A 13999-nucleotide genomic window follows, 5' to 3' on the forward strand; every position below is an offset into this window, starting at 1 on the left:
ATAAAGCTCATTCCATTTGGGACTGCATTATACCCATATGATGATATTTGCATTTGAGGATTGTGCCCAGAATATGGTATTGGCATTTCTACGCTTATGGGCTGGGTACTTCTCCAATTCGGAGGCATTCCCCATGGATGTTCGCGGGTAGCGTTCACCATTTCTTGTGACGCATTCAGAAATCCCGCGGAGTTCGGAATATTTACAGGAGGTGGAGACATTGCCCCCCTGGCTTCATTAGGCACATTTTCTTGATTTGTATTCCGATTTTCTCCATTACCCTGTTCTTCATTAAGCGCATCTCTTCTGCTGGATGTAGACATAGTTGTCCCACTTCTAAGTCTCATAAAAATAGAAGCACACACAAAACTAGTTCAATTAGTTCAATGAAGTTCACCAAACGAGTCCCACTGGGCGTGCCAATTTGTTTACGGTGGATTTCGTTTTATGGATCCTTTTTATTCGAACTAGCACGATTTCACGTTTCAATTTATGCGTGTTCGTGACATGACAGAATTGAAGACTTTCAGTGAAAAAATAAAATCGTACAAGTAAGAAATAGAGTTTTCATTAAATGGAACAGAATTACAATTCGTAAGGGTAACGAAACATGTTTAGAATGACTACACTACACTAGACTAGATTATGCTATGCTACGCTATGCTATGCTACGCTATGCTATGCTACTCCTAAAAAGGAAAAAGAAAGGTGGTCGAGAAATCGTACCCAAAGCTGTCTCGTACGCACAGTATGCCTTATGCACAGGCTGCGGAGTGCATGTGAGGTATTGTGGGAATTAGATTTTCGACCCACTGCTACGAGCATGGCTCGTTTAATTTATAGACAAAGATTTGGGAAAGGTAACTGTTTCTGACGTGCCCCGGAAGTGCATAACCGTTCTAAACTTCCACCTCGACCTCGTGGCTTATTCCCCGGGCACGTCTTTGGATAACTCTTGGAACTGCTCATTAACTTCCCCAAACCGTTCTGCAGCCTTTGACACTTATCCCATGATTTACTTCAACCGCTCTTAAATCGTGTCTCCTTTAAGTTCTTCATTCTGAGAGGTTGCGAAGTGTGTTCGTGTATGTCTGGATTCTTGGGATTTCGAGTAACCAACGAAAAATATACTACTCGAGTGTTTCCTGATTTTTCTTGTACTTTGAGAGGTTGCGAGGCTGTGAGCCTTTCTCTTGAGCAGCGTCCTTCCTAGTTCAATAATTTCGAGAGTTTCTCGAAAAGTGTCTTCGTGTCCTTCCTGGTACAATGATTTCGAGAGTTTCTCGAAAAGTGTCTTCGTGTCCTTCCTGGTACAATGATTTCGAGAGTTTCACGAAAAGTGTCTTCGTGTCCTTCCTCAGAAACTTCTTTGCCATTTTCCGATCACCTAGGATTTAAAGCACCTCTGTATTTCGAGTGCCTCCGAATTCATTTTCCGGTACCAACAAATGCCCCCCTGGAAAACATTTGTTTCGAAGTAACTGAGAAAGAATGTTTTTCAACGCCTCAACTCTCTTTCTCTGATAAGACCCTAGAGCGTTGTACTCTTCGCGAGAATTAAATGCCCCTGACATCTTTTAATTCTGAATTTCTCATTTTCGTACCAGCTGCTCCATTTTTTCGGGATGTTATCGAAATTCGTGAATCAACTTCTCCTGAACGTCCTGAGGTATGTTTTGTTGACTTTCGATTTTCCTCGAGCCTTCTCAGCTTTATAATTTCATAATTTCAGACTCCTCGAAAGCCTTAGCTGCTGATCTGTCAAACATAACGCTACATCTCGGATAAAGCATAACTTCCCGATCATCATCTTTCTTCCTTGAAAGAAAATCGAGCAAACTGTCCCTCTCTTTCAGATACATAGGTTCCTGCTCTTTCGCGAACTCATCTAAGAGCTCTTCCAGTTTTTTCATCCGTAATAAGTTCGACAACTTCCTCTTCGTTCGCAACCAGGTCAGCCATATCGATTTCAAGCACATTACATTGATCCCCATAGAGAGAGGTTCCACATATCCTGCTTGTGTAGCGAATGGATCAGTATCAATTTTCATTTTCTTCTCCTCGAAAGCCAAGCGACCATCAGTAATCGCTTTCTCGACCATATCCCTGAAACGTACACAATTGTTAGTTCAATGACCATACATGTTGTGTTGTGATACAAATTTTTTTTTTTGTTCAAAATGAGGAATTTTATGATTTTCTGGAAATATGATTTGCTTATCTTTCAGGGAAATATCGAATATTCTATCGACTTTTGTTATATCGAAACTATATTTTCTATTTGATCCGGCCTCTATATCATTTTCCCCAGGTTTTAATAATTAGCATTGATAGGTTGGCCCAGGTTGCACTTCGGCTAAGTTCACTTCCATTTCTTCATTTAGAGATTCGAAATTATCATCGTTAACGTCCATATTGTCTAAATATGCTACTTTTTCTCTTCGAACAAACTTGTCAATTTTCTCAACCTTTCTTTCTCTGCTCGCATTTGTTCAATTCGTCTCACTTTCTCTGCTAGTTGAGCCATATCTCTTAATTGTTTATTTATAAGTCTTTTCGAATCGAAAAATCTAACCCAGTGGCGGCAATTTTTACCAACTCATGTTCAGGAATATTCGTGTAACATCGAGACTTTAGTTTCCTAAATCTATTCAAATATTCGTCCAATGTCTCATGATGTTGCCTCTTCATATTCATCAAATCAACTATGCTCACCTTGATTTCCTCTCGAAAAAAGTTTTCGTGGAAACTCCTTTCCAATTGTGCCCAAGTAATAATCGAATTAGATGGCAAAGTTGTAAACCACGTAAAAGCATGTTTGGTTAGTGAACTTGGAAAATATTTCATTTTCAAATATTCATTACCCACTAGGTCTCCACACTCGACTAGATATCTGGCTATGTGTTCTACGGTGGATTCACCTAACTCTCTTGCGAATTTTGAGAATTTCGGGACTTTCATCCCGCTAGGTAGCTCAGATTGGGTAATATAGTCAGGAAAGGCAGATACAAAGTAAGGGTGCTCATTTCGCCCCGTTTCAAATCCGTGCTTATTCAGTACCTTCTCGACTACATGATCCAAATTTTCCTCGATATTTCTCAGAGGTCCCCCTTGATTGAGATTGATACGATTTCTAATTTCTCGAATATTCATCTCATTGATGGTTGGATTTTCGAGGCCGTTCAGATTTACACTCGTATCTCTCGAGAGTCGATTATCATTAATTTTATCTCTTATTTTGCTCATCAGCTCGTATATGGGTGTGAGTATGTTGTGCATTTGTGTAGACAACAAATTTACCATATCGTGGTTACTATGATCCATTTGTTGTCGAAGGGCTATCATGGCTTCATTGCTTATACCCGTGGGTATATAATTACTTTGTCGAACCAATGACCTTTCTTGGCTTGTGCCAACATGCTGGTGAGGATCGTGCATGATAAAGCTCATTCCATTTGGGACTGCATTATACCCATATGATGATATTTGCATTTGAGGATTGTGCCCAGAATATGGTATTGGCATTTCTACGCTTATGGGCTGGGTACTTCTCCAATTCGGAGGCATTCCCCATGGATGTTCGCGGGTAGCGTTCACCATTTCTTGTGACGCATTCAGAAATCCCGCGGAGTTCGGAATATTTACAGGAGGTGGAGACATTGCCCCCCTGGCTTCATTTGGCACATTTTCTTGATTTGTATTCCGATTTTCTCCATTACCCTGTTCTTCATTAAGCGCATCTCTTCTGCTGGATGTAGACATAGTTGTCCCACTTCTAAGTCTCATAAAAATAGAAGCACACACAAAACTAGTTCAATTAGTTCAATGAAGTTCACCAAACGAGTCCCACTGGGCGTGCCAATTTGTTTACGGTGGATTTCGTTTTATGGATCCTTTTTATTCGAACTAGCACGATTTTACGTTTCAATTTATGCGTGTTCGTGACATGACAGAATTGAAGACTTTCAGTGAAAAAATAAAATCGTACAAGTAAGAAATAGAGTTTTCATTAAATGGTAACAGAATTACAATTCGTAAGGGTAAAGAAACATGTTTAGAATGACTACACTACACTAGATTAGATTATGCTATGCTACGCTATGCTATGCTACGCTATGCTATGCTACTCCTAAAAAGGAAAAAGAAAGGTGGTCGAGAAATCGTACCCAAAGCTGTCTCGTACGCACAGTATGCCTTATGCACAGGCTGCGGAGTGCATGTGAGGTATTGTGGGAATTAGATTTTCGACCCACTGCTACGAGCATGGCTCGTTTAATTTATAGACAAAGATTTGGGAAAGGTAACTGTTTCTGACGTGCCCCGGAAGTGCATAACCGTTCTAAACTTCCACCTCGACCTCGTGGCTTATTCCCGGGCACGTCTTTGGATAACTCTTGGAACTGCTCATTAACTTCCCCAAACCGTTCTGCAGCCTTTGACACTTATCCCATGATTTACTTCAACCGCTCTTAAATCGTGTCTCCTTTAAGTTCTTCATTCTGAGAGGTTGCGAAGTGTGTTCGTGTATGTCCGGATTCTTGGGATTTCGAGTAACCAACGAAAAATATACTACTCGAGTGTTTCCTGATTTTTCTTGTACTTTGAGAGGTTGCGAGGCTGTGAGCCTTTCTCTTGAGCAGCGTCCTTCCTAGTTCAATAATTTCGAGAGTTTCTCGAAAAGTGTCTTCGTGTCCTTCCTGGTACAATGATTTCGAGAGTTTCTCGAAAAGTGTCTTCGTGTCCTTCCTGGTACAATGATTTCGAGAGTTTCACGAAAAGTGTCTTCGTGTCCTTCCTCAGAAACTTCTTTGCCATTTTCCGATCACCTAGGATTTAAAGCACCTATGTATTTCGAGTGCCTCCGAATTCATTTTCCGGTACCGACAAGTATAGAAGAAGAAAATGATAGAGATTTGGTGTGGAGCCCCACACGTGCGGATTTTCGCCGACCTGTTTTTGGGGACAGCCTTGTGGTGGTTACTTTGTTACGACAAGCATATCCGAGGGCGTAACCCTTTGCATTGCACCGAAAGTGAAAAGAGGGAGCATTACGTGGATCCTTTACCAGACACAAAATTTCCGCTGCTTACCTCACACACTCTATCATTAACCCACCACCTTAAATCGTTACTCTTATAAATTAATAACAGTTTCTTAATACTTGCCCTAATTTATTCTTCTCTCAATTAGTATTGTATGAAGCATTCTGATGCACGCGGGTTGTTCTAATGGGAACATGACCTTCTGATGATTGCGCACCTATGTTTAGAGATTTCGGTTTTTATTGTTTGTCGTCTTCAAAGTTATTGTTTGATAGAAATAGATGAAATAATTAAGTTTTTTATTAGTTTAGTAACTTTTATAAAGTATGCAATGCAATTTGTTTGTACGAATGATTCGATACTTATATTTTTTAATTAATTACCAAAATTTGATTTATGACTTAGATATAAAGGATCACAATCGAAAGTATCATAAATAAATTAATGATTTAATAATACTTCTAATTCATTTAAGCAATGGTAATCGTATAATTTTAATCTTCTACATTTAAATTCAGCAAATTAGGCTCTTTATGTATAATAATTATGTAATTTTATTCATTTTTCAATTTTTTACTAAAAATCTGAAGTTTTGATTGATGTGATAGTTATGGTGATATGATGCTTGATTAAGTGAGTAATACAACATGAACATGATAATAACATTATGAAAATAAGATTTTAAAATTATGAATACTTAAAAGAAGGGAATTGAATATTGCTCCTTTTATTTACAATAATAATACTTAATTACTATACCAATATAGATTCTTTTAATATACAAATGAAAGTAATAGAATCTAAAATTGCGAATATATTTATTATGATTAAGTAAAAAAATATATATTATATACATTTGTAGCATATATAACTTTTTTTTTTTTTTTACTAAATCGTCTATTGCCCCAAACACATTGTTAGTACTTTAACCAAAACATTTCAATCCTTTAAATTCAAACTTGGGTGATTTTTAGTTATACAGAAGTACATTTGCTGAAAATTTATTCTTTCTTTTGTACCATGTGAAAGGCTTTTCAGATAATAATGCTTCTTGTTGTTCAACCAATTAAGGTAATTCCATTTACAGTAAGATGATTTGAGGTTTTATCCTAGAGACAATCTACCCAAGTAACCAACACAATAAATAAAAGAGAATATTTTACTGCTACTATTTGGAAGAAGCAAATATTACATCATAAGAATAATAAAATCAATATTTTCTATTTTGTGTTGGATGGAATTTTTCGGACCAAAACATGTTCAACAATATTAGATGATATTCTCAAGGTCAAAAGGAAAGAAAGTACATAATGCTTTAAAAACATCATGAAACCCTGCAAACAAGCCTATTATAAATAAAGACAACATCGCATCCCTATCCGCAAACAAGCCTACCAAATTAAAAATAAAATAAATGTAAATAATAAGAGTTTCGTTTTTTTTTTAAGAAATAAGAGTTTCAAATACCTAAAATAAAGAACGACCTAAATTTTTCTTGATTGGTTATTTCATAGCAGCCCTGCACAACGTTTCTTCAAATTAGACACTAAGGGGGGTGTATTGGATTAGGATTTTAAAGGACTTTTTTAGTTAAAAAAAATCCTGCGGATTTTAAAAGACTTTGCAGGATTTTCATGACTTTTAAGATTTTGCAAGATTCTACAAGACTTAAAATCAGGATTTTAATGGATTCTGCAAGACTTTTAAATTAGGATTTTAATGGATTCTGTGGGATTTTGTGGAGTTTTGACATTTGATAAGATTTAAAAAAAATTATACATTCAAATTTAAAAAGAGTCAAAGATAAAAATAATAAATAAAAAAAATAATGTCTAGATAAATAATAATAATAATAATTCTCTATAATATTCTATCCTCTTTTTATAGCATCCACTATCAATTGTAACAATTCATCGGAATCATCCTTAATCCAAGCTTCATAGTTTTCTTTCTCTTTTCATTTTTCTTTATTATTTCCTTGTGAATCTCCCATTTGAATTACTAAAACAATATATGTTAAAAAATAGTTATATAAATAATTACGGATAATAGACAAAATCAATAAAATTATATTATTATTTTTAGAAGCACACCATCATACAAGATCGAATATATTTTTGCTATCCAAATGGATCAAATACCTCAGTTATTATAAAAAAAATGTAAAAACGAAAATATAGAAACATAAGATAATTTTTTATATAAAAAAATTAGTATATTCGATACTGAAAAAATATTTAGATATATAATTTTTTTTATATAAACAGAAGTATTTAGATATAGAGAATATATATATATATATATATATATATGATAATTTTTAACGATATTTATAAATATAAATTATTCTAACAAATATTTTAACAATATTTTCTTTTTTAAAAAATAAGTTAATGAAGGCATAAATCCTAAACCCTAAAAAATTAGATATTGCAATGTCTTATGTTAATTTTCCTTTTTTAAAATATAAAAAATCTTAATTTCATAATATAAAAATAAAAAAGAAAAATTCATAGTAAAAAAAATAAAATAATTGTTGAGTCATAAAAGGAGGAGGGATAAGAGTAACAAATTCAAGGGAAAGAGAGAATTCGCAATTTTTATGCTAAGAGGGTTCTTCCCCCTACTAAGATCCATTTTTATCTCATTCTACTCACAAAAACCCTAACAAATTCATCTTTTATATATATATATATATATATATATATATATATTGTTGAGATTATGATATCAATTTCATCTTTCACCTTTTTCTTTTCTTAACGTGTGTCATAAAAAAAATTACCACTTAAAAGTTAAAATTTCAAGTATTTTTTTGTGTTATATAAAGGAACAAATTCAACTACATAGAATAAAATAAAGTAAGTCAATTAAAGAGAACGAACAGAAAAATAAAACAAGTAAATGGCACTATCATTTACATATTAGAGTTTCACAAAATAGGAGAATGGTATGAGAATAGTATTATATATGAGCAATGAACAATAGTGTAGTATTATTAGTAGAGAAAAAATAGAGAAGACATGAGCATAGAAAAAAATGATGAAAAACTCACTTGAAAATTCTTAAAACACTTGAAAAATCATTTCAAACAATCCTTCAAAATCCGATGGGTTTGGATGGGATTGTTTTATGAATCTGGTATTTATAGATAACACTAGAAAGTCTTTCAAAATCCCTCTCACACAACAATCCTTTAAAATCCTTAAATTTTTGAATACCAATGGATTGTTTTTAAGTTGTAAAAAATCTCAAATGAATACCAGTGGATTTTAATGGACTCTTTAAAAAATCCTAAAAATCCAGATTGAATACCACTGGATTGTTTTTAAGTGACATAAAATCCTGATTGAATACCAATGGACTTTTTTACTCAAAAAAAGTCTTTTAAAATCCTACGAAATCCTAAACCAATACACCCCCCTAAGTTAAAGGTTAAATTAATCCGTATGTACCAATAATTTTGTCAATTTTTTAATTAATTAAGTTTCTAGAGTTGAAAATATCCCTTTTAAAGACAATATCATAATTTAAAAATCATAATTAATTCTTTATTCGGTAACATCTTTACAACTCAGTTAGTTTATATTGACAGGAATACTGTAACATCACAATAATTTTTTAATTTGATAATTAATTATCTTTTTATCTTGATTTGTTTTGAATAATGTGTCTAATTAAAACTTAAGATTCTTTTTACACTTGGATTTAAATTATGTTTTAGTTTTAATTTTTTGATAATTTTTTCTATTTTACATTTATTCATAAAAACTATATAAAAAAGGAAATATATTCAGTATACGGTAAAAATAAGTTTTTTTAAAATAAATAAATAAATATATATATATATATATATAAGTATTTCTTAAAAAGTGAGATTCAACTTAAATCAATTTTAGAAAACTTAGTTAATGATTGTTTCTTACTTTACACTATGATTATCATTTTCACTGTATCTCCAGTGGTATCAAGGATAAAAAAAAATATAGACAGATTTTGTTTTTGGGGGGTTGAAGTTTATGATGGATAGATTGAGTGGAAAACAAAAATGCTGTCATTAATTGAAGTTCATTGTCTATGCCGGAAATCAGCAATACGTATGAAATTGAAAGTTGATCTAAATAAGCTGTTCCCGACACAGCCTTTGGGCCATTGTTTCCCTGTCTACGTACCATCAACACCCTTTCAAGCATATGCTTATGGATGCATAGCAGGCATACATAAGACATATGGATGTTTTCCACCTTCTACCATCACAAACACAGACACAAATCAATGAAACAACAATATGGATATGTCTTTAATTTTCTCTTTATTTCCAGAACATGGAGTGGTGGAAAACACCCATGAGAATTCTAGAGAGAAGGAGAAACAACATGCCACGTTCAGAAACTTCTATGTAAGGAATAAAATGGGTTATAAGATTAAATAACACAACTCACTATTATGACCTTATTAAATAAAAGTTTAGAGATTTTTTAATCAAAAAAATACTCTTTATTTTAATATAGAAATTCAGAAAAATGTTTTTAATTTGAATATATATCTATATAAACATGTTATGAATTGAAACCGGATTCTCTCATCACTTTCAAAAAATAGGGAAACAAAAATTGAAAGACAAAATTACATTGAGAAACCAACTATACCACTATTAGTATATGACCCCATGAGGCAAGTCAGTGGCCCAGGAAAGAGTACGGTACAAGTTTATAATCTGTCTGACATCAAAAATAGGTACTGGAATTTTCGAACCCTTTATAACTATTTACAACAATGACTTCTCATATTACTATGTTTCCCTTTCCCCTTCTTTTCGTCAAGTGCTACCGAGCTGCCACATTAACACGTCTTTCCTTAAGCCACAAGTCTCCAAAATATAAACCACTCAAAAACAAATTTTTTTTAGTGGATTCTGTGTACTATGCAGTCAAAAATTAAAATCCAATTAAAAAAATTATTTAAGAGATGGATTTTTTTTTTCATATATACAAACCTAAAAATTCGATTCTAAACTACATATTTAAAGTACAAGCTTGTTTCTGAATTATATTTGTATTCATAGGATTTTTAACAAAGAGAAGTAGCAACAGCGTGCTCCACAAACATGACTTGAAACCAAAAACTCGCACTAATTACCATTTCTAAGTACTCAATAGACAAACCAAGAAATCATTGCCCCCCCACAGAAACATCGACTTAGATATCATCATATATATCACTTAGTAGAAATTGGAAAAATCCTAAAGAAGACGTGCATCAATGAATCAAGCAATAAAACATAAGAACAAACGTGACAACTCTTTGCTCAAAACTTTAAAACATTAAGAATACAAATTTGTTTAAATGTTTAATTATATTACATTCTTTATATTTATTAATTTTCAACTAATGCAGAACCTAAAACTCGTACTTGAGAATGCGGCAAGGAGTTTACAAGTAAAACTCTCAAATGACTCAACCATTTAGGACAATACGTGTATGTATGTTGGCTCCGTCTGTTCCAAGTTTCTTAAGAGTTATTTATTTTGTAATTCGACCTAATTTTTTTATTGTCCGATCGAAGTTAAATCAATCTATTTAATTTTATTTTTATTCTTATTACAAAATATCCTACTAAATAAACTTTGTAAGTTTTTAATCTAAAGCCTAATGGTTCAGTCTAATTTGGTTAACCTATTTCTTTTTTAATATTTTTTTAGAGTTCGACTAGTCTATAATCTAGTCACCTTGTCTAATTAGATTATGGGGTTTTTAAAAACTTGTTTTTATTAAAAATTAAAAGTATTTTTGATGGAGAAACTTTTAAAACTCCTTAGAACGTGAAACATGTTGCATTTTTGAGACTTGAGATATAGGAAAATGGATTGATGGAGAAGTGAAGAGAAAAAGAAAGTCCTGTTTGGTTGAGGCTGGCACTGACACCAAACAGTTGATAACTGTTTTTCCCTGGTGGATTTGCAACAGTTGGAAAGTTGAAGAGGAAACCCCGAAAGGAAGGAAAGGGACAGAGTGGGTGAATGAGCGAAACGTAACCACATAGATGAGTCAGCCCAATAGAGAGAGTGTGGGACCCACTGTAGCCAACCAGTGACGAGACTTGTTCCAACTCTCACTGCATTAACTCCAAAAAGTTTGATTTCAACCCCTTTCTGCCCTCTCTCATATAAACCCCTCCCCTGCTTTCACCACCATAAGCCTTCACACTCTCTCCTTTCCTTCTACCTCAATAGAGTGAGTCAAAGGAGGTTTGTTCTTGGTGCTGATGATGCCAAATAGCACTGGAAGTTCTACCATGGAGGGGCTTCACGAGTCTCATGATCACAAGGTGTTTGCTGAAAGTGAAGAGTGGGAGAAAGAAAAGGGAAAGGGTCTTGCTTTGAGCTCAGAGAGGAGGCAATGGAAGCCACCTTTTGATGATGCTTCCGTCTCACATAGACCACTCAAGAAAATCCGCAGCCCCCAACGCCAAAACCCAAATCAACCACTTCTATCTCTTCAACCTCCCTCATCAAGAATAGTCTTCCCTTTCGCTTTTGAAGGCTCTCAACACCCAATGCCATTCCCTCACCCTTTTGGAACCACACCAAACTTGCCTCTTTTTCCTCCACCTCTTCACCCAACTCAGCAAATGATATCTTTTGGCCCCCAACACAACATGGGGTATCCACCATTCATAGCCCCGGATTCCACCATGCCACACCAACACCTCCAACATCATCATCAGCAGCACCATCAGCACCAGCAACAGCAACAGCTACTTCAGTACTGGAGCGATGCACTGAATCTAAGTCCAAGAGGGAGGATGATGATGATGGTGAATAGGACTGAAGGGAGACCAATGTTGAGGCCCCAAGTACAGCCTTTGAATGCCACCAAGCTCTATAGAGGAGTGAGGCAACGCCATTGGGGCAAATGGGTCGCTGAGATTCGTCTCCCTCGCAATAGAACTCGTCTTTGGCTTGGAACGTTCGACACTGCTGAAGACGCTGCTATGGCTTATGATCGTGAAGCCTTCAAGCTCAGAGGAGAAAATGCAAAGCTCAATTTCCCTGAACTCTTTCTCAACAAAGATAAAGCAGAATCATCCACTACTGCTCCTGTTAATGCCGAAGGTTCAACATCAACATCAAAGCAACCTGAAGTGATTCCAGAAGAGACCAACACTGAGAGTGAGGACATGCCACCAACGGTAACAGAAGAGAATGCTGAAACTGAAGAAGGAAATTCACAGCCTCAGGAACTGGTGTGGGGAGAGTGGTTCAATGCAATTCCTGCAGGTTGGGGTCCTGGGAGTCCTGTGTGGGATGATCTTCTTTTACATTCACAGCTTCCCTTTGTGAATCAAAATCAGCAAGAGTTTCATGATGCTGGTGTTAATCAGACACAACAAGAAGGTAACAACACAGGACCAGGTTCTCCCTCTTCCTCTTGTCCCATGAGACCTTTCTTTTAAGGGTCAAGATTAAAATCATGTCTAAGATTAGCGTTAGTCCTTCACTTTGGTTAGTGTAAGACAACTATAGTATAAAGTCTCATATCGGCCAAATAAAGACATTTTCTTCGACAATACATCTCTCACGCTTCATACAGATTCAGTTCAGTCCACATTCACCTCGTATTGAGTCTTTGCGAATATTCCAATAGTCAGAGATTCTTCTTTTTTATTTATTCTGTCACGGGTATTTCAGCTTAATTTAATGCCACTCACAGTACTGTGAGTCACTGTCGTTAATCTAAAGGGTTTTTAATACATGATGATGAAGATTAAATACAAAATTTCTTGTTAAATAGATCATCTCTACGACGTGTGAGCGTAGCCAAATGTCTAGCTAACCACATGACCAACCCGGTTTGTCGGATATTCCTTTGAGTTTTCTTTCTTCTCCTGAATTGATAACTACAACCCCTTCAGATATTCTATCTTGGTCGGTTATTGAAGCTTCGCCACGTTCACATACCAGGACAAAATTGATAGCCACACCCAACCAATTTTATTTTGTTCTCACAGGTTGCAGATATTTTCAACCACAACCTGTGAATCATGGATCCTTGAAGGAATTAATTTCATTTCCTGAAAAATCCATATTTCTGCTGTATTAAGGCTGCATATTTTAACGGGCCTTTCAGCATCTGGCTCATACTTGGTGGGCCTTACCTTTCTTTGTTCCTAGTAATAATAGTTTTCTGATTTTGGGTTTCTTATTATTATCATTATTCTCTTTGCTCTTTTGTACTATTTGTTGTTTAATTATGCAGTAGTTGTAGTTTAGCATGGACAAGACATAAGGAAACGTTTTTGTGATTTCCTTTTTAATGGTCCATCCGTTATGAGCTTCCTTTTTGAGCTCGAAGGACGGTTGTATAATATTATTCTGTTTGTAGTTTGGATTGCACATTGTCCAGTTGATTCTAGTTTGGACTCATGTAATGTTAAACCGACTTTATCGCTAGACTTTTAGCTGTTTCTTGCTTGGATTATATAAACAAATAATACTATTGTGTTGTTATCCTTGCTTGTGAAACACCATCTAAAAGAAGGAGTTTTTTTTTATGTAAATATTTTTTATTTTTGAGGATTCTGAAAGAGTGAGTTACTTGTATATTTTTGTTTTTTTTTACGAAATTAACCGTGTCTAGAAATTTTCAAAATTGCATTATATTTCATTGAAATTATCTTACTTTGTTTATGTCACCTTTCTATTGTTATGGAATAATTTAAAAGCTATAAATTACATAATACTTATGCGTGCTAATGGCCTGTTTTGTTTTACTAATTGATAGTTCAGTCAGACTCAAGTTAATTTTAATGTTTGGATTTTAAAAATTAAATTTGATATATTTTGATGACAAATTTGAAATGTTTCAACATAATTTATTATTCTATATTATTTTAAGATGTATAGTTTTTTTAGAATAATTATGTATTTATAATAGAAAATTGACTTAAAACCTTA

At 34.4% G+C, this 13999-nt stretch overlaps 1 protein-coding gene across 1 annotated transcript; it reads left to right on the forward strand.

Moving 5' to 3' along the window:
* The first annotated feature begins 11195 nt into the window (after nucleotides 1-11195).
* LOC109815249 (ethylene-responsive transcription factor ERF054) lies at nucleotides 11196-13720 on the forward strand. The gene has a single exon (XM_020379906.3). The coding sequence runs from the start codon at nucleotides 11308-11310 to the stop codon at nucleotides 12496-12498; it is 1191 nt and encodes a 396-aa protein (XP_020235495.1). The 5' UTR covers nucleotides 11196-11307; the 3' UTR covers nucleotides 12499-13720.
* Nucleotides 13721-13999: the final 279 nt, after the last annotated feature.

Source organism: Cajanus cajan, chromosome 8 (genome assembly GCF_000230855.2).
Source record: "Cajanus cajan strain Asha chromosome 8, NIPB_CcT2T_4, whole genome shotgun sequence".
In the NCBI taxonomy this organism is placed as follows: domain Eukaryota; kingdom Viridiplantae; phylum Streptophyta; class Magnoliopsida; order Fabales; family Fabaceae; genus Cajanus; species Cajanus cajan.

Excerpts from the sequence above, each read along its gene's own strand:
- LOC109815249 (XM_020379906.3), top strand. The coding sequence starts at position 11,308 with ATGATGCCAAATAGCACTGGAAGTTCTACCATGGAGGGGCTTCACGAG.